Source organism: Muscardinus avellanarius (assembly GCF_963383645.1).
Source record: "Muscardinus avellanarius genome assembly, chromosome: 5".
NCBI lineage: Eukaryota > Metazoa > Chordata > Mammalia > Rodentia > Gliridae > Muscardinus > Muscardinus avellanarius.
Window position 1 is genome coordinate 74,312,096 of NC_137790.1, and position 22,582 is coordinate 74,334,677.

The 22,582-nt window shown below is 45.3% G+C and overlaps 1 protein-coding gene across 5 annotated transcripts in view; it reads left to right on the plus strand.

Moving 5' to 3' along the window:
- Positions 1–22,582, plus strand: part of KALRN (kalirin RhoGEF kinase) — a gene marked incomplete at both ends in the record, with an annotated part of 686,722 nt that overhangs the window by 662,863 nt on the left and 1,277 nt on the right. For all 5 annotated transcript variants that reach the window (XM_080696283.1, XM_080696272.1, XM_080696284.1 and 2 more), the window contains 8 exons: positions 3,088–3,115; positions 4,062–4,233; positions 6,960–7,081; positions 7,724–7,855; positions 10,824–10,988; positions 14,622–14,700; positions 17,370–17,570; positions 22,005–22,143. In XM_080696283.1, the coding sequence (XP_080552409.1) occupies positions 3,088–3,115; positions 4,062–4,233; positions 6,960–7,081; positions 7,724–7,855; positions 10,824–10,988; positions 14,622–14,700; positions 17,370–17,570; positions 22,005–22,143 (1,038 nt within the window). The remainder of the gene's footprint in view (positions 1–3,087; positions 3,116–4,061; positions 4,234–6,959; positions 7,082–7,723; positions 7,856–10,823; positions 10,989–14,621; positions 14,701–17,369; positions 17,571–22,004; positions 22,144–22,582) is intronic.

The following is a 22,582-nucleotide window of genomic DNA, read 5'->3' on the forward strand; positions in this document are numbered from 1 at the left end:
CCCAGGAGCATTCTAACCCCAAGCTATACCTCAGCCCTATTTTATTATTTTTATTTTGAAACAAAGTTTCTCTAGGTTGATAAGAGTCCCACTACTTGCTGAATCTGTCCTAGAACCTGTGATTCTCCTACCTCAGCCTCCCAAGTGTTGGGATTACAGGTGTGGCCCCATGCCCTGCTATCAAATAATTTTTATTTATTTATTTTTATATTTTTTATTTATTTCTATATTTTTTATTTGGAAACAGGGTCTCACTAAGTTGCTGAGAGCCTCACTAAGTAGCTGAGGCTGGCTTCGAACCCATGCAATCCTCCTGTCTCAGCCTCCCAAGCGCAGGGATTACAAGCGTGCACCACCACGCCCGACATCAAGTAATTTTTAAAAGACCGAGGATGTTGCTCAGTGGTAGCACACGCGCGCGCACACACACACACACACACACACCAGGTTCAATCCCCAGTACCACAGAAAGGAGGGAAGAAGGAAGAAAGGGAGGGAGGAAAGAAAAGGATGCTGGTGTGATACCCCCATCCTCTTCTATAAACAATTTTTTTTTTTAATTTTGAAACAAGATCTCACTAAGTTGCTAAGGCTGGCCTCAAACATGTGATTCTCTTGGTCAGCCTCCTACATACTGGGATTACAGGTGTGCACCACCATGCCCAGCTTCCCTTTTTTTTTTTTTTTTTTTTTTTTTTGGATGACCCAGATATCATTCTCCCTGCTTGGCCTAAGCCAAGCTGATAAACGTGTGGCCTCTTTAGCACCCCTACTGGTGCTGTGGCGCACTTACCACATGTTCTCATTGTTTGATCCCTCAACAGGAATGAACTTTGACATCCCTCCCCTACCAGGACCCAGAGTCTTCTCACATAGAGGGGTCCCAGGTGTGGGGAAAACAGTTGCCTTTATCAAAGGCCCCTCACCGAAGCTGGCTTGTTGGGGATCAGAATGGTGGAGAGAAGACTTCCAGCAGTGGTCCTCACACCAGGCCACATGTGTATTCATCTGAAGGTCCTTCCCAAATTCCTGATGCCTGGGCCCACCTCACACCAAGTAAAGCAGAACCTGTTGGCACGAGGCCCCGGCATCGGTGGTCAGGAATTGCGAAACAAGGATTTAAAGAAAGGCTGGGCAGTGGCAGGAGTGGCCGTCGTTGACTAGCAGAGGGCACTATAGCAGTCACCGTTGGGACACTCAGTCCCAGAGCTTGGCATCCCATCGCAAGGATTTTCTGCAGCCCATTTTATGAAAAACTTAGGCTGTGTAAGTGGGAAATTGGCTTGCAAAGGCAACCCCAAAGAAGGAAAGAGCAGCTTTGTTCCAGTGGGTGTATATAAGAGACGGATACAGAGAAGCCACGTGTGTTCACATAAGGCAGAGAGACACAGGGAGGCCAGTGCAAAGGCCCCACTTGGGCTGTTCTGTAAAGCTCAGGAGTTTCAGGCTTCCTTATGAAGAAAAGAAGAATTTTGAGCCAGGCGTGGTGGTGCATGCCTGTAAGGGGTGACTGAGACAGGAGGATTATAAATTCAAGGATAGCCTCAGCAATAGAACCACACTGTCAAAAACCTAGCAAGCCGGGCGTGATGATGCAGGTTTGTAATCCCCGCACTTGGGAGGCTGAGACAGCAGGATCGCACGGGTTCAAAGCCAGCCTCAGCTACTTAGTGAGGCTCGAAACTTAGTGAGACCCTGTTTCTAAATAAAAATATAAAATAGGTCTGGGAGTGTAGCCCAGAGGTAGAAAGCTACTGGGTTCCACCCCAGTACCACCAAAAAATAAAAAAAAATAATAATAAACCCAAAATCTCCTTGTTTCAAAATAAAAAATAAAAAGGGCTGGGGATATAGCCCAGAGGTAGGATGCTCTGAGTCAATCTCTAGTACCACCAAAAAGGAGGAGGAGGAGGAGGACGAGGACGAGGAGGAGGAGGAGGAGGAGGAGGGCAGTGTCTATAAGATAAACTCTTAGAGACAAGCCACTCTACCTTAGCAGAGGAAGGTTAGAATTCAATAATCTTTATTCGAATTTGTATGAGCGCTCATTATTTGTTAAGCATTAAGCTGAGCACGTGACAATAGTTTCATCTAATCTTTTCAATAATACATTGCATTAGGTATTATTTATCCCCATTTTATAGTGAAGGAAATTGATGTTAATCAGTGTTAACACGCATACAATCGCATCAAACAGCAGGTGACCCAGCCCCTATGCTTTTTTTTTTTCCCCCACCACATCAGGATTTATAACCTGGGCTTGCACTTGCCTGATTAGAGGAAACACAAAAGATAGGGGTAGGGGGCAAAGTAACCATCCTCTCAAGAAGGGATAACTTTCCAGCATGGCTAGTAAGTAGGCTAGAATGTTCTCCCTTCTGTGAAAAGACCAGGTTGTCCAGAGGCAGGCAGCACAGTGTGTGCCAAGAGCTTGGGCAGTCTCTCCTAGGACCAGTCATGGGCCCATCACGCAGGGCAGCACGCAGGGTCAGAGGGTTAGAGCAGATGCTTGCAAGGGGCCGTACGGAGACCCGTGCTGCAAGAGGTCGAGTTGAGACAGGATGGACAGATAGACCTCTCTTTTTCTCTTCAACTGGAGAAGCTCTGCATGCAGCTGCTCAAAGGGGATTTTCTCTGCTTGGGGTGGTCTGGACGGGTGGCAGGAGGGTATTTGGAAGAAAATCAGTAAGCAACTCCATTTCTGTGGCCCCGGATTGATAGGTCTCAGGTCCTTGCTTTTTGAACATTTGTTGACTGGGAAGAATGGGTGTTGTGGCATTGCTTAAGGGCATATTGCATGAGAAGGGAGAAGAGAGGAAGAGCCACTGTGGAGAGGGAGGGCAGCTGGCAGGGTTCCCAGTGGCCACAGACCTGCCTGGACCAGCCTGATTGCCTGGGAAAGCAACCCAAGTGCATCATGGCTGAAGAGGGGCTTCATAATCGTGGTAGCCGTACGTCACAGCAAGGGACAGCGGGGCTCCAGGCTTCATCTCTCTAAATGGTACTTTATTCAGTAAGATAAAAGTCTCTTGTTCTCTCTTAGTAGTTTAGGATTCAAGCAATTTTCTGTTCCTTTGTGTTTTTCAGATCTTAAACCCAAATTTCATCCAAGAAGGTGAGTTAAAAAGGGGTGGAACTGAAAATGTGGGGATTGGCTAAATAAATGATAGTATATTTAGCCTTAGGAACTAAACAATGGCGACATGCTTCGGTATTTATGGACAAGAAAAGATGTCTATAATAAACTATTAAGTGAAAAAGACAACAACTTATCACAAGAAATATGTAAGAAATTTTGGTTGAAATAAGTTCCTATAAAGCCTAAAAGAATACCAGAATGCTGGGCATGGAGGTGCACGCCTGCAATCCCAGTACTTGGGAGGCTGAGACAGGAGGATCTCAGGTTCAAGGACAGCCTCAGCTACTTAGCAAGACTCTTGCAACCTAGCAAGACTCTCTCAAAATATAAAAAATATTGCCGGGCGTGGTGGCACACGCTTGTAATCCCTGCGCTTGGGAGGCTGAGACAGGAGGACCGCACGGGTTTGAAGCCAGCCTCAGCTACTTAGTGAGGTTCTCAGCAACTTAGTGAGACCCTGTTTCCAAATAAAATATAAAATAGGTCTGGGAGGATAGCCCGAAGGTAGAAAGCCTTTGGGTTCCACCCCAGTACCACCAAATAATGAAATAAAATAATAATAAATAAATAAAAAATATCAAAAAGGCTGGGAGTGTAGCTCAGAGGTAGGATGTCTCTGGGTTCAATCCCTATTAATACACACACACACACACACACACACACACGAGACAGATAGCAGAATGTTTACAGTAATTATGCTGGATTATGGTATTATGGTACTTTACCCTCTTTTATTTCCTAATTTTATAAAATAAACATTTATTTTAAAAGCTCTCTAAAGAGATGCAGGTGACTCAACAGTGTTAGGCTAAAGGTTATTTGAATTGTTACTTAACATGGGTGAGGGTGAGAATAGTTTTTAAAATGCCCGCTTTATTCTGTTTGTTGTAAATGATGTGAACATCTCTCGATTTGACCCCAGTGGCCCCAGAATTCCTTGTGCCATTAATGGATGTGACCTGCTTGCTGGGGGACACCGTGATACTGCAGTGTAAAGTCTGTGGGCGGCCGAAGCCCACCATCACCTGGAAGGGTCCAGACCAGAACATCCTGGACACCGACAACAGCTCGGCCACATACACCGTCTCCTCCTGGTAAGACAAGTACCCCAACCTCAGCACCAAGCAAGAGACTAAAGCTAGGGTGCAGCTTCTGTTAGGGCTACTAATCCCTCCGAGAGGAGAGCTGCCCTGGAGCCTATTCCAGACCAAACAGTGGGTGTTGATCAGGAGAGAGATTGAGTCAAGACCTCTGGGTGGCTCTGCCGTACACAATAGAGGGCCCAGCGCTGGAGTACTGGCCACGGCCCAGCTGCCCCCCCACCCCCACCCCGTGCAGCCGACCTCGGCCTGGGCCTCTGGGGCAGCCTTTGGGGCACATGTTGCTTACTGTGCTTGGCACCATGCAAACACACCTGAAGCCAAAAAGAACTATTTGGAAAGACTGTGTTCTGAACCCACAGTAAATAAATACAGAAAAGCATAAAGCTTCATATCCAAGTGAAGCATGAATAATGTGTTTAAAGAGCTTCTACAGTCCCTGCCTTTACAGTCACTCTATTAGATGATCTGCCCCTAACGATGCTCAGGGGAGTCTCTGGGCCAGAAGGGGGAAAGCTCCAGACCTGCAGGAGCGTGGTCTTCAGGCATCCTTCGAGATGTGCCCTTCAAGATGATTCAAAACAGTGATATAGTTAATTCCTTACCTAGGAACAATTTTATAAGAGGGAAAAATAACTCAATCCAAAATGTGCAATGGAAAATCAAGTCTCTCTGGGCACAATAGCACAAGTCTAGTGACTTGTGAGGTTGAGGCAGGAGGATCCCAAGTTCAAGGCCAGATTCAGCAACTTAGTGAGACCCTGACTCAAAAAAAAAAAAAAAATTTAAGTATAAAAGGCTGAGCCATGTGTGGTGGTGCACATTTGTAATCCCAGCATTCAGGAGGCTGAGACAGGAGGATTGAGGTTCATGAACAGCCTCAGCTACTTAGTGAGGCCCTTGCAACTCAGTGAAACCCTGTTTCAAAATAAAGAATTAAAAATTAGGGCTGGGGATGTCACTCAGAGATAGAATGCCCCCGGGTTCCATCCCTAGTACTGAAGAAAAAAAAAAAAAAAGTATAAAGGGCTGGGGATGTACTAGCGGTGAGGTGGGGGAGGGGAGAAAGAAAAAATCTCCCTGCGCTTCTACACGAAAAGAGCTCTTGATAAAACTCGGTTGGCTGCTTCCCAGCCGTTCTGTTAACGTTGATCACTACTAATTATGAGCTTCACTGTATACTGCTGCTTACAGTAGACAAGGAGATAGCAGATAGCAATTGACAGATAGTAGCAAGCCCTAACAGTTTAAGAATCACTTATGTATCAAGCATTTTGCCACACACCTGTAATCCCAGTGCTTGGGAAGCTGAGACAAGAGGACCACAGGTTCAATTCCAGCTCAGTAGCTCAGCAAGACCCTGAGCAACTTAGCAATATTCTATTTCAAAATAAAATATAGAAGCCGGGCGTGGTGGCGCACGCTTGTAATCCCAGCATTTGGGAGGCTGAGACTGGAGGATCGCGGTTGGCGGACAGCCTCAGCTACTTAGCGAGGCCCTCCACAACTCAGTGAGACCTTGTTTCAAAATAAAGAATAAAAAATTGGGCAGGGTGCCGGGCATGGTGGCGCACGCTTGTAATTCCTGCGCTTGGGAGGCAGAGACAGGAGGATCGCACAGGTTCAAAGCCCGCCGCGTTGGCTTAAGAGACCCTGTTTCCAAATAAAAATATAAAAAATAGGTCTGGGAGTATAGCCCGGAGGTAGAAGGGCTTCCAGGAACCGCAGTACTTCTCCCCCCCCAAAAAAAAAAAAAATTGGGCAGGGAGTGTAGCTCGGAGGTCGAACGCACATGGGTTCCATCCCCAGAACTGCAATAAATAAATAAATAAATAAATAGGGCTGGAGATGTAGCTCAGAGGTAGAATGCCTCTGGGTTCAATCCCCAGTGCCACACACACACACAAAAAAATAATTATTTATGCAAGAAACGCAATCAAGGAAGTTCCATTTATTGACTTAACATGTGTGCATGTGAAATGGGAAAAGACCATGACTCCTTGGTATTCCCAGCAGAGACTCCCCAGTGAGGTCATAAAATATTCATGAGCCCAAGGAGCTTCCTGTGAGAATCAGTGTTTGGCAGGGATCCCAAAGAGCCCAGAATGTGTCCCAACCCACGGGGAGGGAGCAGGATGACCTGGCTTCTGACTTAACCCTTCCCAGCAGTTCTTCCCTCGGGGTTTCTGGACCCCATACTGGGGCAAGTGGAGAAGTTACCATTCAGGGGAGGAATTTACCCTTTCTTAGTCCACGTAGTTATGTTGAGGGTCCCACATGTAGAATTTGGAATACTTGACTATTTTCATTGTTTAGTCTTTCCATTTTCTTGTACCATTCATTATTGATCTATGAGACTGAAACTATTCTAAGACAAAGTTGCTAGTGGTAATACATAATACTAATTATATTTCAGACAGATATTTGTATGGGATGTTACATATTTCACACCATGTTCTATAAGAAACTTTATTTTACTCTGTTCCTCATTTACAACAGATTTGGTAGATGGGCAAGGCCAGTAATTTTTTTTTCCCACATAAGGAAATGGGTATATAGAGGCAAAGTAATCACCCAAGGTACGTAGGTTATGAAACTGGGCTAGACCTTGGGCCTAACAAGCCTCAGCTCAGCATGCCATGTGCCAACCCAATGGGATTGTACCCATCAGTCAGTGACCTCATTACTGGGTCTGAAGGACATCCTTTTGGTCTCCCTAGTGATTCTGGAGAAATCACCCTGAAGATCTGCAACCTGATGCCCCAAGACAGTGGGATTTATACGTGCGTAGCCACAAATGACCATGGGACCACATCCACATCCGCAACCGTTAAGGTGCAAGGTATAGTCTCTCTTTCATATATACTGTTTTTAAATCATTTTTTAAAGTTTAGTCAAACACAACATAATGCTTCACCTCTTCCCCGTTTTAAGCACAGTTCGGTGGTATCGAGTACATCCACATTCTCGTACTGCCATCACCACATCTCTCCCCCCAACTCGGATCTTTGCAAACTGAAACCTATCCCACATGTGGAACGGTAACTCCTCGATCCTCCCTCCCCACAACCCTGGCCACCATTCTGCTCTGTGTCTCTGTGAATTTGTGCTAGTCAAACACTTTAAGTGAATATGACAAGGGCTCCCTGAGACCGGGGAGAAAAGATCCTGTGTGAATATTCCGAAGGAGAGTTCTAGCCAATGAGAAGCGAAGCATCCGTGCTAAGAGCTGTCTGCGTCCTGCCCTAGACTCCCGCACAGCTCCCTGACCATTCATCCCAGAGCACAGTATTTTGCCTGAGGAAGAATATTAGGCAGCAGAGTGGGTCTCTTGGGCGTCCCTTGGCCTGGAAACAGGTGTGTCACTTGGCGGAGAGGGTCATAGGGGACACTCAGGTTGGGTAGCACTTTCTAGACGCCATTCTACCTTGCTGTGAGATACCAGGTTCTGCAGAAACAGCACCTGGTCCTACTGTCTCCGCAGGTGTTCCAGCAGCCCCCAATCGCCCCATCGCTCAGGAGAGGAGCTGTACCTCTGTGATTCTCCGCTGGCTGCCCCCCGCCAGCACAGGGAACTGCACCATTTCAGGTTACACCGTGGAGTACCGAGAAGAAGGTGCGCTGCCCTGCTCTTCTGTCTTTCTGGGTGGGTGGGGGGTCCTTCAGAGTTATGAACCTGAGCCTCCTTGTCTTTTGGAAACTACCTCCTGTGTCCAGCTCACACAAAGGCCTATGGGTCAGTCTGCAGCTGCATTTTGATGGCAAATTTCCTGTATCTGTTGTCACTAAGGAGACGTAATGGTCCCTAACTTGGTCATGACCCAGGGTGGATTCAAAGTACCTCCACTGCCAGGCGTGGTGGCACACGCTTGTAATCCCCGCGCTTGGGAGGCGGAGACAGAAGGATCACGCATGTTCGAAGGCAGCCGCACTGGCTTAAGAGACCCTGTTTCCAAATAAAAATAAAAAATAAAAAATAAACAAAGTACCTCCACTATATTTCCCTGCTTAATCTGCTCCATCATCCAGACAGGACCATCAGGTCCACTTCACAAATGGGGGACTAAGGCCTAAAGACTGTTAAAAAAAAAACACAAGGTTGTAGTTAGTAAGAGACAGAGCTAGCATAAGAACCTCGCTCTCTAGATAGAATTTATGACCTTCCTAGGGCGTTATAACCCACTCTGCCCCAAGATGAAATTCACAGGGCACATAATATTATATGTTATATAATGTTATATATGTTATTTTATGTTATATAATATATATATGTGTGTATATATATATACATATATATATATATATATATATTATTTTACAATTTAAACTTTTTTATGGTCCTGGGATTGAACCCAGAGGATACAAAAAAGGTTCTACTTCTAAGCTACACCCCTAGCCCTATTATATTTATTTTGAAACAAGGTTCTGCTAAGTTATGGCACATTGGCCTCAAACCTGTGATCCTCCTGTCTCATCCTCCCAAGTGCTAGTATTATAGGTGTGTGCCACCACACCTGGCACAATTTAAACTTTTTTTTTTTTTTTTTGTGGTACTGAGGGTGGAACCCAGAGACTTTCTACCTCCGGGCTATGCTCCCAGACCTATTTTATATTTTATTTGGAAACAAGGTCTCACTAAGTTGCTGAGAGCCTCACTCAGTAGCTGAGGCTGGCTTCGAACCTGCGTGATCCACCTGTCTCAGCCTCCCAAGCGCGGGGATTACAAGTGTGCGCCACCACGCCCGACTACAATTTAAACTTTTAAAATGTGTTACATTTAGAGCTGTAAATCAGCTTAAAAATTAGTTTTAAGCCAGGTGTGATGGCATACACTTGTAATCCCAGCATTTGGGAGGCTGAGACAGGAGGATCGCAGTTCGTGGACAGCCTCAGCTACTTAGTGAGGCCCCTTGCAACTCGGTGAGACCCTGTTTCAAAATAAAGAATAAAAAATAGGGCTGGGGGTGTAGCTCGGAGGTAGAACGCCCCTGGGTTCCATCCCCACTACTGAAAAAAAAAAAAAAAAAAAAAAAAAGAAGCTTTCCAGCAGGGTGTGGGAGCACACACCTGTGATTCCAGTACTTGGGAGATTAGACAGGAGGGTCGCAGATTCGGGGAAGCCCCAGCAATTTGTCAAGACCCTGTTCCTAAATAAATAAATAAATAAATAAATAAATAAATAAGTAGGGGCTGGGGTATAGCTTGAAGGTAGAATGCCCCTGGGTCACTCCCCAGTACCAGCAACAACAACAATAGCAACAAAAACATCGCTGGTACCTCTCCTCGCTAACACGTCTGCATCCCCTTATAAATTGCACAGTTGAACTGAAAGCAGCTGCTCCCCTCGTCCAAAACACTTCTTTACTCTGTTTTCATTATCCTTAGGATTTTAACGCATCTTTCTTCTTCTCTTTCATTGAACAAGCCCTGTGCGGTTATAAACCATTTCAGCATTTTCCTTAAGCCGTTCACTCTTGGGTCTCCCAGGTCAGCACAGAGGTGTGAAGGCTGAGCTGGAACACATTTTACAAAGTTCACATTTACTTTCCACATTTATTCAGCTCACAGTTCACCTTAGTAATTAAGTTCTTGTGAGCAAATTGTTTCACATTTCTGAGGCTCGGTTTTTCCATCTCTAAAGTAAGACTAGTGCTTTCCACCTCCCCAGGGTCCATTGTTCTATTTATTATTTATCTTTTTATTTTTTATTTTTGGTGGTACTGGAATTCCTGGAAATCCTTCTACCTCCAGGCTACACTCCCAGACCTATTTTATATTTTTATTTGAAATCAGAGTCTCTTAAGCCAGAGAGGCTGGCTTTGAACCAGCGTGATCCTCCTGTCTCCGCCTCCCAAGCGTGGGGATTACAAGCGTGTGCGCCACTATGCCCGGTGTGGGTCCATTGTTTTAAATAAGAGACTCAGCCGGGCGTGGTGGCTCACGCTTGTAATCCCAGCATTTGGGAGGCTGAGACAGGAGGATGGCACAGGTTCAAAACCAGCCTCAGCTACTTGGTGAGACCCTTTGCAACTCAGTGAGACCCTGTTTCAAAAATAAAAAAATAAAAAAATAGGGCTGGGGGTGTCTCTCAGAGGTAGAATGTCCCTGGGTTCCATCCCCAGTACCGCAAAAATAAAAATAAAAAATAAAAAAATTAATGAGTATTTTTCCACAGTATTTTTGTGTCCATAGTGCCCTGTGCATGTTAATTTCCACTTAGTTTCAATTTCCAAAGCATATTTCCTCTCATTTTGTTAATTGATTTATAATATTTTCTTCCATCCCAATTAAACTCTAACCACAGAGTCCTCTGTAGATCAACATTATCTGTCTTCCCATTCTCACATTTGAGAGGGGACAGAATCCAAAGGCCACCTTCTTTCATGACCATCAACATTTATCCGGTAATTTAGGAAACTGCACCCAAACCCGCCCCCGTTGGCTCTAGCTTTCAGAGCCTGATGCAGTGACCACCGCGGTCCCTAGAATTGAGTATGTCCCAATTTCCTTTGTCTGCTGAAGGTCTTTGAAACCGTGTGCCTTTGACTCTGTCTCTCCCCCTCTCCCTGGAAACTGTGCCCTAGGTTCCCAGGTCTGGCAGCAGTCGGTAGCTTCGACCCTGGACACGTACCTCGTCATTGAAGACCTTAGTCCTGGGTGTCCTTACCAGTTCAGGGTCAGTGCCAGCAACCCCTGGGGAATCAGCCTTCCCAGCGAACCCTCGGAGTTCGTGCGACTGCCAGAATACGGTGAGTGCCAGCCAGGCCCAGGACCCCGGGCCGTGGAGGTGCAGCCCAGCCCCATTGCAGACTCACTGGCAGGCCAGGCCACCAGGAGAGAGGCGGCCCACAGCTGCTTGACCCCATCAGTCAAGCCACCTGTTAGAGGCCTAAGGACGTGTTTCTATGAGATGTGACGCTGAGAATCTCAGAGCAAAGGTCAGGTCTGCTGCCCTTGCTGACCAGGGCCTGCCAGGCTCCCTGGGGGAGGGGGTCTGCAGAAACAGAGACAGGCTGGAGTCAGGAGTCACAGGGCTGCTATCCTGTCCTCTTCTAAGACAAGAATACAAAGCCTGCGTTTGCCTGGGCACCCCTGCCAGGTGGTCCTCAAGCATCAGGGACAGCCCACTTGAAACAGGAAGAGAAGAATAACCTGGTTGAAGGATTTTACCACAAAGTGAATAACTGATCCTTTTCCAACTCCACCCTCCTGGAACTTGTTTTTTTAATGTGGGTATGTTTTTTATGTGGATTTGTTGAGAACTTAACTGAGATAAACATGTAACTAACCAACCATTTACAGTTGTGATTCTTATTTTGATCCCCTTGTTCACCAGCCCACGTGGGTCTCAGGAAAATTTTTAAAAATTTATTTATTTTTATTTTTTTGTGGTGCTGAGGATGAAACCCAGGGGCCTTCTACCTCCATGCTATACCTCCAGACCTACTTTATATTTTATTTGGAAACAGGGTCTCACTAAGTTGCTGAGAGCCTCACTAAGCTGCTGAGGCTGGCTTAGAACCTGCGGTCCTCCTGTCTCAGCCTCCCAAGTACTGGGATTATAAGCATGCGCCACTACCCTTAGCTCAGGGACATTTTATTTATTTTTTTATTTATTTATTTTTTTGATGGTACTGGGGTTCCTGGAAGCCCTTCTACCTCCGGGCTACACTCCCAGACCTATTTTTATATTTTTTATTTGGAAACAGGGTCTCCTAAGCCAGTGCACGCGGCTGGCTTCGAACCTGCGCGATCCTCCTGTCTCTGCCTCCCAAGCGCGGGGATTAAAGCGTGCACCACCACGCCCAGCCTCAGGGACATTTTAAAAGAGGAAACTTGCTGTCTTGCCATAGCCCAGATGAGCACCTCCGTCCCTCCCTGCCTTGCCAAGCAGCGCCTCCTGTCCTGGGGTGTTTTGCCCAGTGGTGTCCATCTGGACAAGTGGAGCGTATCCTCTCCACAGTGCCCTCAGTTCCGTGCCCGGCCCTACTCAGAGGGGTTTGATGTTGGGCTGCAGAAGCAGGACAGCGCCAGCATCAGCTTGCTCAGTGTGCTTGTCCGACCATCATCCCAAGGAGCTACTGCCCTGGCGTGTGAGGAAAGTAGCTTTCTACAGCTGATGCCAGCTTGCCCTGGCTCTCAGAGCGCATCAGAGGACCACAGCCTTTGAGATAAGAGTATCTGGCCTTCCCGCCCAGGTGCTCTCCTTGTTCCCTTAACCTGGCTAGGTTTGGGGAAATGGAAAGGGGGCATTCCAGAACATGCTGTTTTACTTTCCTTCTTCTTTTTAGAGATGGTACACTTGCAGCCTAATGAAATCTCCCAATAGAGCCAAGCATAGTGGGGTATATGCCTATAATTTTAGTTCTTAGAAGACCGAGACAGGAAGATTGCAGGTTTGAGGCTAGCAGGCAATAACTTACTGCAAATCTATTTCAAAATAAAAATAAAATAAGGCTGGAGGTGTAGCTCAGGGGTACAGTGTCTCTGGGTTCCTTCTAGTACCAAGAAAGAAGGAGAAGATGGAGGAGGAAGAAAAGGAGGAGGAGGAGGAGGAGGAGGAGGAGGAGGAGGAGGAGGAGGAGGAGGAGAAGGAAGAGGAAGAGGAGGAGGGAGGAAAGGAAGTCTCCAAATACTGATATTTCAGGCAGTGCCAGGGAGTGGGCTATATGGACAAGACGGTAGAGAGTGTCACTGTACTTAAAAAGCAACAGGCAGCCAGGGGTGGTGGTTCATACCAGTAATCCCAGTACTTGGGAGGCTAAGACAAGAGAATTGCAGGTTCAAAACCAGCCTTAGCAACTTAATGAGGCCCTCAGCAACTTAGTGAGATTCTATTTCAAAATAAAAATAAAACAGGGTTGGGGATATAGCTTAGAGGTAGAATGCCCCCAGGTTCAATCCCCAGTACAAAAATAAATAAATAAATAAATAAATAAATAAATAAATAAAAAGCAACAGGCCCATGGCTCTTTGGATTATGAGAAATCTGGGGTCCCCAGAGGGCCTTGGGGAATTCTCTAGGGACTTGGGCCACACCCTCTCCCTGCTGGAAATGCTGTCCAGCCCCATCCCCCCACTAGCCCAGTCAGTTCCCTCCCGGGAACGATGACTTTGACTTGTTCCAGGGACCTGTGACTCATTGGGAAACCTTGGTCCTCAGTCTCAGTGTCCTCCGCGTTCAGTATGGTCAAGTCATATTGAATTATGAATGAATTATGAATGAAAATTTTCCCAACCTATAATTATACTCAGTTAAATTAACAATAGAACCCTATGAGAGTTCCGTGAAAACCCAGAATGGCAGCTTATGAATTAGTGATGTAAAGTAGAACTGCCACTTTGACCGAATACTTATTCACCGGGCCAAGTCACCACCAGCCTCAGCTCGGTGGTGACCTGGGCAGCCTGAGATGAACAGCTGGCTTGGCCGCCTCCTCCCAGGCCACTAGGGTCATGTTTTAGTACTTTGGAGCCTTAGATCCCTGCAGACAAATGGACACAAATTGCGTGCGTGCGTGCGTGCGTGCGTGCGTGCGTGCGTGCGTGCGTGTGTGTGTGTGTGTGTGTGTGTGTGTGTGAATACCAGGGAATTAACACATCACAGGAGGTAAAGCTGCTGGAGTCTACTCAGGCATATGTTGGGGGTTAAAGTCAAGTCATTCAGTATGCCAGATAACTGAGGACAGCGGGGCGAGGCAGACGCTTGTAGAAGAACTTAAGCGCCCTCTTTTGCTCTTCTCCTTCCCTGGCCATGTCGCTGCCCCTCTTCTTTCCACATCCTCCCTACAGCCCTGCTTCTCACCAGCCTTTCTAGGCCGTCAAAGTGTTCTTCCTCCCTCCCTTTTCATGTTTTCCACCAAACGTATATTTTAGAACGTCCAGAAGCTGCATTTCTGGTTGTCCCAAGCTCTCCCTTTGTTTAAGTAGATGACGGAATCCGACCCCGCATGTCAGTTTTTTCTGGGACGATCTTCTTAAAATAACATTCCAGAGCATCATGGCATTTTCCCACTGAGGTGGCCTCCATATTTAGGCACAAGAATTGCTCTGGGGTTATGTGGGAGCTCTTATAATGACCTTTTTAAAATGATTATTATTAGCCGGGCGTGGTGGTGCACGCTTGTAATCCCCGTGCTTGGGAGGCTGAGACAGGAGGATCGCACAGGTTCGAAGCCAGCCTCAGCTACTTAGTGAGGCTCTCGGCAACTTAGTGAGACCCTGTTTCCAAATAAAAATATAAAAAATTGGTCTGGGAGTATAGCCCGGAGGTAGGAAGCCTCTGGGTTCCACCCCCAGTACCACCAAAAAAAATAAAATAAAAAATAAAATGATTATTATTCTCTCATGTGACCCCTCACTGGGTTTTCTCTCTCCCAAAGATGCAGCCGCAGATGGTGCCACCATTTCTTGGAAGGAAAATTTTGATTCTGCTTATACTGAGCTGAATGAGATTGGAAGGTAAGGACACAATTGTTATGAACACTATTTTTTTCTTTTTCTTTCTCCCCTTCTTCCTTCCTTTCTTTCTTTGTTTTTTCTTTTTAATTTTTGGTACTAGAGATTAAAGCCAGGGGCTGTTTACCACTGAGTTACACCCCAGCCCCTCCTTTTTTTAAATTTTGAGACAGGGTCTCACTAAGTTACTACATGCTAGCCTCTAATCTAAGATCCTCCTGCCTCAGCCTCCCAATACTGGGATTATAGGCATGAGTCACTGTGCCCTGCTTGAAGGAATTCTTTCTAAGAAATACAATATTCTCAAGAATGAAAGGATGTGAGTTTACTGGCTGAATGAGCACCCTATGGGCCCCACCTAATAGATGAAAACAGACCTGAATTCATGTTAAAGTTTCTCAACACTGAAAAAAGACAAGAACCTACAACCTTTCCACAAGGAAAAAGGGTCATCTACAAAGGATAGGAAACCATAATGTTTTGAATATTAACTATTAACATAATATTTATATATTTGGAATTTATATACTTGGAAGACAGTGGAAAAATTTATTCAGAATAATGAATGAGCCAGGTGTGATAGCATACACTTGTAATCCCCGCGCTTGGGAGGCTGAGACAGGAGGATCGCACAGGTTCAAAGCCAGCCTCGGCTACTTAGTGAGGCTCTCAGCAACTCAGTGAGACCCTGTTTCCAAATAAAATAGAAAATAGGTCTGGGAGTGTAGCTCAGGGGTAGAAAGCCCCTGTATTTCATCTCTAGTACCACCCAAAAAATCCCTCACTCACTCAAAATTATGAATGAAAATTGTCCCAACCTATAATTATACTCAGCTAAATTAACAATAGAACCCTATGAGAGTTCCGTGAAAACCCGGAATGGCAGCTTATGAATTAGTGATGTAAAGTAGAACTGCCACTTTGACCAAATACTTGTTCACCGGGCCAAGGAAGATGTCTAATGTATAACAGGCAGACAATTACTATTCATCTAATATTTGTTTTGTGGATTAGTGCATTCTCTTCCTTTAGGTAAATCTATAGTGGGGAAAAAAGTAGCGTCATAAGCAAGTTGTTTAGTGCCTGCAGAGCCAGGGGAAGGAAGGAGTGGGAGGCCTGGGGCGATGCTCGGTGGGCTGAGGAATGGACTGGCTGCAGTCCCTGCTCCTCTGCTCACGTTAGCCCAGCACCTGGGCAGGGCTTGCATGGTAGGGCCTTGTCACCACCGTGCCTCTCCTTTCTCTTCTTCCCTTGCTCAGGGCTCCAGGTGCAGGTGGGCACCTTCTTTTTTAGGTCTGGGTAATTCTGTTACATGGGATAATGGCAGGGTGGTTATTGAGTTTGTTTCTTTTTTTTTTCTTTTTCTTTCTTTCTTTCTTTTTTTTTTTTTTTTTTTTTGTGGTACTTGGGATGGAACCCAGGCCCCTGGGTTCTATCTCCGAGCTATACCCCTAGCCCGATGTTTTTATTCTTTATTTTGAAACAGGGTTTCACTAAATTGCAAAGGGCCTCACTAAGTAGTTGAGGCTGGCCACAAACTGCGAACCTGGGTTGCTGAGGCTAACCTCAAATCTACGATCCTCCTGTCTCAGCTCTCCAAGTACTAGAATTACAGGCCTGTACCACATTGCCTTGCTTGGCTTTATCTTAAAATACCACTGGAAAAAAGTAAAAGTGCAGGTTAGAAAAGAAATAAATAAAGCAAAATTGTTAAAATGTTGATGATTTTTGAAGCTGGATACATAGGAGATCTATTCTCTTTGCTTTTGTATATACTTTATATATACTTTTGTATATACTTGCCTCCTTGTTTTATTTATTTATTTACTTATTTATTTTGGTATTGAGGATTGAACCTAGAGGCATTTGACACTCTTAGCCCTTTTTATTTTGAAACAAGGTCTAAGTTGCTGAGAGCCTCACCAAATTGCTGGGGCTGGCCTTGAACCTATGATCTTCCTGTCTCAGCCTCCCAAGTACTGGGACTACAAGCATATGCCACATGCCCAGCTAAAATTTGCCTCTTTAAAAATGTTGTTAAAGAGCCAGGCCTGGTGGTACATGTTTGTAATTCCAGCATTTGGGAGGCTGAGACAGGAGGATCGAGGTTCGAGGACAGCCTCAGCTACTACTTAGTGAGGCCCTTTGCAACTCAGTGAGACCCTATTATAAAATAAAGAATAAAAAATAGGGCTGGGGGTATAGCTCAAAGGTAGAGTTCCCCTGGGTTTCAACCTCAGTACCAGTAAACAAACAAACAAATAAATAAACAAAACATCATTAATCCAGAAGCTTTCAAAAGGTTTCAGATTTAAGCTGGGTGTGGTGGTGCAGGCTTGTAATCCCTGCACTTGGGAGGCTGAGACAGGAGGATTATGCAGGTTCGAAGCCAGCCTCAGCTGGCTTAAGAGACCCTGTTTCCAAATAAAATATAAAATAGGTCTGGGAGTGTAGCCCGGAGGTAGAAGGCCCCTGAGTTCCATCCCCAGTGCCACCAGAAAAAAAAAAAAAAAAAGGTTTCAGATTTTGGAGCATTTCAGGTTTCAGATTTTTTGTATCTGGGATGCTAAGCTTGTAAGTGTTGTGTCTGAGTGCTTTACACATCCTTGGATCAAATGACACCTAGTTTACTGATAAATGTTGGCAAACTCTTTCTCCCTTTTGTTTTTCAGAGGCCGATTTTCCATAGTGAAGAAATGCGTTCACAAAGCTACCCGCAAAGATGTCGCCGTGAAATTCGTGAGCAAAAAAATGAAGAAGAAGGAGCAGGCTGCCCACGAGGCCGCCCTGCTTCAGCACCTGCAGCACCCCCAGTACATCACTCTCCATGACACCTATGAGTCCCCTACATCCTACATCCTGATTTTGGAACTGTGAGTACAGGTTTTATTTCACTAGTGTGGTCCGCAACTGCTTGTGTCATTTGTTGACTATAGTTAGTGGAAAAGACAGGAATATTCTATACGGTGTTTTATGGCTAACAAGGCATTGCCTATAACATGCACTCTTCTTCCATTTTATATAAATGTTATTACCATTCTAGAGATTTGAAAATCAAGGAAGGGCTTTAGAGCTAGTTTTTTTTTTTTTTTTTTTTTTTTCGGTACTCGGGATGGAACCTAGGGGCATTCTACCTCCCAGGTACACCCCCAGCCCTATTTTTTATTCTTTATTTTGAAACAGGGTCTCACTGAGTTGCAACAGGCCTCACTAAGTAGCTGAGGCTGGCTTAGAACCTGCGCGATCCTCCATCTCAGCCTCCCAAATGCTGGGATTACAAGCTTGAGCTTCCTGCCCCCCGGCCCCAGTACTGAGGATGGAAACCAGGGGCATTATACCTCCAAGATACACCCCTGCCCTATTTTTTATTTATTTTGAAACAGGGTCTCACTAACTTGTGGAGGGCCTCGCTAAGCAGCTGCGGCTGTCCAGGAACGCTGATCCTCTGGTCTCCGCCTCCCGAATGCTGGGATTACAAACCTGTGCCACCACACCCAGCCTCCTAGAGCTAGCTTTTTTAAACCAGGAAGTAGAGAACTGGAATTTGAATCTGTATCCTTCTTATTCCAATTTTCCTTTTCCTTTTCTAGTTTATTATTGACACATATGGTCTATATTTCGGGGATACTATCTGATTTTTCAATACATGTCTACGTTGTGTAATGAGCAAATGTCTTATCTTACTGTACCTTTGTACCCATTTCTTGCTCCAACTTTCATTTTTCCCTATTATGGGCTCTTGAGCGGGGCAGGAGGTCAGGAAGAACTTAGGACAGCGGGCACATTGACAGGGGCAGGGTTTAAAGAAAAGACAGGTTTGCGCGCCAATGCACTTCCAGGGCATTCCCAGTCTACTACCCAAGGAATTTCTTTTGGGATGAGACTTGACCTTCAAAACATGCTGTTCATTCCAGGTTTTCTAGAGAACAAAGTGAAAAGATATAGTTCTTGCCCTCAAGGAGTTATAAATCTAATGATAAGACCAAGAGATAAGTGGATGATTTCAGCACAGGATGATAAATACTCTGAGCCGTGCCCTAGGCAGAGCTCTATGAGAAGTAGGAAGGTGCTTGGTTGGACTCAAGGTTCAGGGAAGATTTGTGGAGAGGCGGTACCTGAGCTACACTGTGTGCCTAATCTGCTGTGATGTGGGTCTCCCCTTTGCAGGGCGTCAGAATTGCTGGTGGAGCTTTTCTCTACCAAGCAACTGTGGTTCTGATTGCTTTGTCTAGTTGGAACATGGGCACAGCTTCATCCAAAAGCTCTAAGGTTAAACTTGGTGGCTGAGACTTCTGGGCGTGGAGCAGCACGCCTGTAAATTTCTCCCCTGATTGCTTCCAGCCATCTGAGGAAAGCCCGTAACAAGCCCAGTGCTCTGCTTATGCTTCCCACTCTTCCCCCACCCCCAGCAGGATCAGAGGAAGGAGGAGGCGCCCTCCATCTGTCCTGGCCTCTGATCCTGTCAAGGAACTATTGAGACCAGTGGAAGGAAATGAGCTAGAGGAGATAATGGAAACTTGGCCAGGGAGCTACAGTTTCTGACCCTGGATCAAAGTCCTCTGCTTGGGCATTTAACAAGGATATATGCCCTTTGCAACACAATGCACATTAAAGAATTTTGTCAGCCAGGTGTGGTGGCACACGCTTGTAAGTAATCCCAGCATCCGAGAGGCTAAAATAGGAGGATCGTAGTTTGTGGACAGCCTCAGCTACTTAGCAAAGCACTTTGCAAATCAGTGAGACCCTGTTTCAAAAATAAAAGGACTAAAGAATAGGGCTGGGGGTGTAGCTTGGAGGTAGAAGCTTCCAGGTACTGCAAAAAAAAAAAAAAAAAAAAAAAAAAAAGAGCTGGGCATGGTGGCTCATGCTTGTAATCCCCACTCTTGGGAGGCTGAGACAGGAGGATTGCTCAGGTTTGAAGCCAGCCACACTGGCTTAAGAGACCCTGTTTCCAAATAGAAAAGTATAAAAATGGGTCTGGGAGTGTAGCCCAGAGGTAGAAGGGTTTCCAGGAACCCCAGTACCACCAAAAATATATATATATATTTTGGTCACTTCTTGATATAAAAGGGTATGGTGATACAGTTTGGCGCCCTTAGAAAGAGGGAAAGCTGGAGCTTAGAGCACAGCACCATGCCACAGAGTGACACAGTGGGATGACCCAGAACAAAGTCAGCCCAGCGTGGGCGCCAAATATGTTGCGGATTGGGAGAATATGGTTGGGGGAAACTGTTCCCGGGGACCCCTGTTAGGGTACCGGACACAATTTCCCTCAAACCACAACAAAACCCAAAACAACCAAAACCAGAAAAAAAACCCGCGGGTTCTTGTCCTAAGCTAAGAATAAATATGCATAGCTTGGACAGTTGCTGAAGATTTAAAGAAGTTTATTAGAAAGATAGAAATACAGAAAATAGTTAGAGCCCCATGCCAAAATGGCATGGGGGGAGGGTGGTCCAGGCCAATTCACCATCCCCCCAAGATACAGCACGTGGACCGGACTTTTTATACCCATGACCTCCATCTTGTTTGCGTGACTCTGACTAGTGAACGTCCCTGTAAGGTACCTCCCCTTACCCTGTAAGGCACCTCCCCCAGCAAGGTGTGGCAAGGTGTCTCCTTCCATGAAGGTCGACCCCTCCTCCCATCCTAGCTAGATTATCCAATCATGTAGATCTGTCTGTAGATAGAGAAAGGCCTGTGCTCCTCTCCTATTGACTTGCTAATTACATTTAGCTAAGTCAGTCTAAGTTTCAGTAGCTGTTTGCTTCCTGACCCAAGCCAAGCCTTTCTCTCTCCAGGTCTGCCGCCATTTTGACACAATTATTTTTGAAATATATTAATAATTAGAGCTTTCTCAAATCTTCCTAGGCCATTCCCAATACTGGTATAATGGGGTACCTGAAAATATCTACTATTTATTAAGCACTTACTTGTAATAGTCCTCCTAATGAAGTATTATATACCATTGTTGTTGTTGTTATCTTTATTATTATTATTATTATTATTATTATTATTGTTTTGTGAATCTGGGGATGGAACCCAGGCGCATTTGACTTCTGAGCTACACCCCCTGCCCTATTTTTTATTTTATTCTTTATTTTGAAACAGGGTCTTACTGAGTTGTAAAGGGACTCACTAAGTAGTTGAGGCTGTCCGCAAACTGCAATCCTCCCAACATCAGCCTCCCAAATGCTGGGGTTACAAGCGTGCGCCCGGCTTCCCCGTTCTCATTATTATTCCCACTTTTTTTTTTTTTTTTTTTTTTTTGGTGGTACTGGGATTCCTGGAAACCCTTCTACTTCCAGGCTATACTCCCAGACCTATTTTTTGTATTTTTTGTTTGGAAACAGGGACTCCTAAACCAGCGCACGTGGCTGGCTTCGAACCTGCGCGATCCTCCTGTCTCTGCCTCCCAAGCACGGGGATTACAAGCGTGCGCCACCACGCCCGGCTTATTATTCCCACTTTAAAGATGGTGTGTGCCTGGTGTACTGGCACATGTCTAAGACAGGAGGACCACAGGTTTGAGGCCAGCCTCAGCAATTTAGTGAAGCCCTCAGCAACTTAGCAAGACCCTGTTTCAAAATAAAAAAGTAAAACGGGCTAGGGGTGTAGCAAAAAAGTAGAATGCCCCTAGGTTCAATCCTCAGTACCAAAAGAAAATAAATGAAATAAAATATGCATGTGTTGCAACATTGATCTTCATTTACAAGAGATGTCTTAGAAACGTTAGGCTTTGAACATGTACATGTGTGTGGGTTTTGTTTGAATTTGGTTTTGGTTTGGTTTTGGCAGGGGTACTGGGGTTTGAATCAAGAGACATTCTACTTCTGAGCTAAACCATCCTTCCTCCAGCCCTGTTTTTGTTTTGAAGCAGGGTCTACCTAGGTTGCTGAAGTCTTAATAAGTTGCTGAGTCTGGCCTCAAATCTACAATCTTCCAGTCTCAGCCGCCCAAGAATTATGATTACAGCTGTGCACTACCATGCCCAGCTGTATGTATTAGTGTGTGTGTGTGTGTGTGTGTGTGTGTGTGTGTGTGTGTTATTAGGAATGGAACCCAGAGGCCTTCTACCTCCAGGCTATACCCTCAGACCTAGTTTTATATTTATTTGGAAACAGGGTCTCACTAAGTTGCTGAGAGCCTCACTAAGCTGCTGAGGCTGACTTTGAACGTGCGATCTTCCTGTCTCAGCATCCCAAGTACTGGGGTTACAGGCGTGTGCAACCAAACCCAGCTTGTACATGTACTATTTTTCTGTTTCTTCACAAACATTTCTTTTGCCTTTACCTCCCTACATCCAGGATGGACGATGGCCGGCTTTTAGACTACCTTATGAATCATGATGAGCTGATGGAAGAAAAAGTAGCTTTCTACATCCGAGACATCATGGAAGCTCTGCAGTACCTCCACAATTGCAGGGTTGCACACTTGGACATAAAGGTATAAAGAAATAGCTGCCCTTTGCAGCTAAGCGGCTCAGTGCAACTTACCAGTCGTTACCCTTGAGGAATGCAATTTTAACTTCATTTCATTTATTTGGATTAGAATCCATCATTAACAGAAAATAGATTTTCACACAGTTTAGTATATTTTCACGAATAAATGTGTTCATGATTGAATGATTCTTAGAGTGAGAGAAGGTATTGAAACTTTACTCAGTCTGACTTTATAGAAAGAAGTCCATAAACATCCCTTTCTATTTGTGCTGCTTAAGTAAGAAGCCAAAAACTACTTGCCAAAAGAGTAGTTGCTTTTTTTCCTGATTCAATCCAAAAGCTAAGAAGACATGATATTTGGGGCCCAGGTGCAAACATATATCAGTGGTAGAACTCCTGTTTAGTATGCATGGAGCCCTAAGTTCCATCCCTAGAACCGAGAG